The sequence below is a fragment of the Ruditapes philippinarum genome, unplaced genomic scaffold, assembly GCF_026571515.1.
Source record: "Ruditapes philippinarum isolate M1 unplaced genomic scaffold, ASM2657151v2 ctg11357_1_1_1_1, whole genome shotgun sequence".
Lineage (NCBI taxonomy): Eukaryota > Metazoa > Mollusca > Bivalvia > Venerida > Veneridae > Ruditapes > Ruditapes philippinarum.
The window spans coordinates 1-3,550 of NW_026860162.1; the positions used below are offsets into that span (position 1 = coordinate 1).

A 3,550-nucleotide genomic window follows, 5' to 3' on the forward strand; every position below is an offset into this window, starting at 1 on the left:
TCAACTGGTCAGGGTTCTAGATTTTGATTTGCTTTTTTGTTCCTGGCAAAAGTTATTGCACTGACCAATTAGATTTAGATTTGCTTTTTTTGTTCCTGGCTAAAATTTATTGCACTGAAGTATGGCTAACCTATTTGGACAAAATGGATATTTTGTACGATCTAGCAAGTTATATAAACACTGCATCAAAATTCTCTCTATGTATTTTAAAAATTAATGATTAGAACCTTTACCTTTTGTTTTGGCTAACTAGATTTATACCAATGTCTGCCCATACCAATAACTACATACTTTACAAACTTACATGTATATTGTACATATGCAAGGCAAGATCATGGCAAGTTGCTCAACTTTTTATTACATTTTCCTTTAGTTAACATTCCTTTAAGCACTTGGAACAGCTATTGCTGCTATTATTATAAGGATCAAGTAAAGTAAATGTAAACTGAAAAGCCACTGTTTTTATTGGCCATATTTTTTAGAATATGATTATCTAGTTACTCACAATAATAATGGGGATAGGTAGTATTATGTTTAACAAATAATCCTTGAATGATTATTACAGATTGTAGATTCATTGATAAAGGCTGGAAGTAGTTTGAATGTGAGAGATAAATCTTCTGGTAACACAGCTTTACACAGTGCTCTCCATCATTACAACAGTGAAGCAGCTGAACTTCTTATAGATGCAGGTATATATATTGTGTATTTGTTTGGTATACAGTACAAACTTCTGGGATTGTCCCGAAAATCAGGTGACTTTCTTAGAAGCATCCCAGATTTTCATCCTGAAAAAGAATAAAAGTGATAAATCTCCTATACAGAAAAGAAAAAAAGGTGTCCTGTCTGAAAATTATGGCTTGTGTATGATTGTAATGCTTTGTGCTATATGACAGTTATTGTATTGCTGAGTGTCACTTGTCAATTTCACTAACACCTCTGTTATAGTCTCATAGCTCATAGTAGTTGGAAACTGTCCGAAAAACAATTGCATGATAAATATATTTACTTATAAACTTATGAAGATAACTAGATCTAAGGGGGCACAATGAACTACAAATTGTTCATTTTTAGGTCCCCTGCCCTCTAGGAAGTAAATGTTTTGTAAATAGTCAGATCCATAGGTTCTTGGTAAATACATGTGATCACTATATAGGCATATCAATCTAGTCAAGTTGGATGACAAGCATAACAGATTCTCGCACTCTGTAACTACTTAGTATGACTTATAATTTACCGCTCAATATCTTAAGAAATTTGACAGATCTTAACTGGAATAAAAAAACACAAATATATTTCACTGGATCTCTTTCCACTTGTTATTCAAGGACCTTTTTTCCCCATTAGATATCTTCATACTAATGGGTGTATTTTCTGATATTTAAAATACATTGTGTACATATTTAATTTGTTACAAGCATGTTTTTGATTACAGGTTGTGATGTGAATGCCTTAAATGGAAAGAGGATCACCCCACTGTACATGGCCTGTGAGAAAAATGAGGATAAAATTGTTAGAAAAATCCTGAAAAATAAGAGATTCTCACCAAAGTTTTTCAGTATTACACAGATACCCCAGCCATTGTTTGCAGCAGTCAAGAATAACCATGTTCATCTTGTTGACCTACTTATAAAAGCAGGTTGTGATATTAACATGGTAAGTGTCCAGTACAATATTGAACTGTTTTCCTATTTATTTCATCTAGTAGGTAGGTGGTTTTGTCTACTTAAATAATCCTGATACTAAGGTATAGCTCTTAGTATTAAAGTTGTAGTAACATTAACAGTAAATGTAGATGTGCGACTTAAAAATACACCCCCTCCCACTCCACAAAGGGAAAAAAAGCCTTTCTCTACTGATATTCTTGTTACCTAAAATAGAGGTTTGTCTACCTATCTAACTGTAATTAAGGTGAATTTATATATTCAAATCTTCATTTCAGTAAGCCAGTATGGCCAAGAAATGACTGTGCTTCTACTTATATACCTGAATTAGTATATACCAGACAAACTGATATTTTTACAATGAAAACCTTAAAGTTGACATTTAAAACCATTTAAAGATACCCAACTACAGCTAGCCCTTGTGATGATGAAAAAAACCCAAAGACACTCACACACAAAACAAACAAAAAAGAAGAAAAAAACCCAGCAAAATATATGATATAATTTATTAGTGTAATAGTTTGTATAAAGATTTGGTATAAACTTTCATTTGTTTTCTTTTATTTCAGGTTAATATTGAAGGATTGTCTCCTGTTCAAGTGTCAATAAAAGAAAACTGTTCTTTTGTTACTAAACTATTGCTCATGTATAATTGTGACCTTGAAGCTCATGCAAAGGTCAAACGTTTGTTTAAATGTTGCTTGGAGCATGAAGATAATCATCCTCACTTTGGCCTTGAACCTTTGTTTCTGTCCTTGACCCATCGAAGTGTGGAGATGATTCAACTGATAATTAACTGTTATTGGAAACAACCGGTTGCCGTCCTTAAAACTTTAAATCATGTGTTTTCAACTACGCCAGAACTAAGTACGCACTATTCTCCGGAACTGAAAGCTGAAATTCAAAAACTGTTCCAATTATCAATGAGGACACCAAGAGGGCTTCAAGAAAGTTGTCGAGCAGTCATCCGTCAAAAGTTAGGGTCTTGTCCGCAAACCAAGTTAGATAAATTACCAGTGGCCAAACGGTTGCATGGATATCTCTTAATGGAAGAATTTTTTAGTGACTTGTTTGACACAGTCAAAGAAAATGAAGCTGCTCATCCCAAAGATTTTCATGACTTTCATTCTGCAGACGATATTCCTGTTGACCTTGATTTTAGAGAGAGGTCTGAAGGTAGAGACACATGATTCTTAGTACCAGTAAATGCATTCTCTATATAAGGGCTTTGTGGCAATACAGAATCTTTCTTCTACGCAATTTTGTGTTTTAATATTCATCGGATTTACAACAAAACAAATTCATTATCAAAAGTTTACATACAAATTCCATTGATAATTCTTTACAGTTGTAAAGTTACTTTTGAGCTCACCTGTCACAAAGTGACAGGGTGAGGTTTTGTGATCGCTTTGCGTCCGCCGTCCGTCCGTAAACTTTTACTTTAAATGACATCTCCTCATAAACCACTAAGCCAATTTCATCCAAACTTCACAGGAATGTTCCTTTGGTGGTCACCTTTAAAAATTGTTCAAAGAATTTAATTCCATGCAGAACTCTGGTTGCCATGGCAACGGAAAGAAAAAACTTTAAATATCTTGTTTTAAAAAACCTAAGCTAGAGCTTAGATATTTGGCATGAAACATCTTCAAGTGAGTGTCTACCTAGTTTGTTCAAATAAAATCCCTGGGGTCAAAATTGGCCCCGCCCCAGGGGGTCATTGATTTCCCCTATATGCATATAGTAATAACTTACAAAATCTTCTTTGAAAGAACTCAAAGAGTTAGAGCTAAGATATTCAGCATGAAACATCTTCTAATGGGTGTCTACCAAGTTTGTTCAAGTAAAAGCCCTGGGGTCAAAATTGGCCCCGCCCCGGGGGTCATTGA

At 34.2% G+C, this 3,550-nt stretch overlaps 1 protein-coding gene across 1 annotated transcript; it reads left to right on the plus strand.

The window, feature by feature from the left end:
• Positions 1–577: 577 nt before the first annotated feature.
• Positions 578–3,272, plus strand: LOC132759091 (ankyrin-1-like; the record flags this gene model as incomplete). Its single annotated transcript, XM_060750815.1, is given in 3 exon segments — positions 578–692; positions 1,436–1,656; positions 2,234–3,272. Coding segments are annotated over 3 exon segments (957 nt in total), but the record flags the coding sequence as incomplete, so codon positions are not given.
• Between the last annotated feature and the right edge of the window lie 278 nt (positions 3,273–3,550).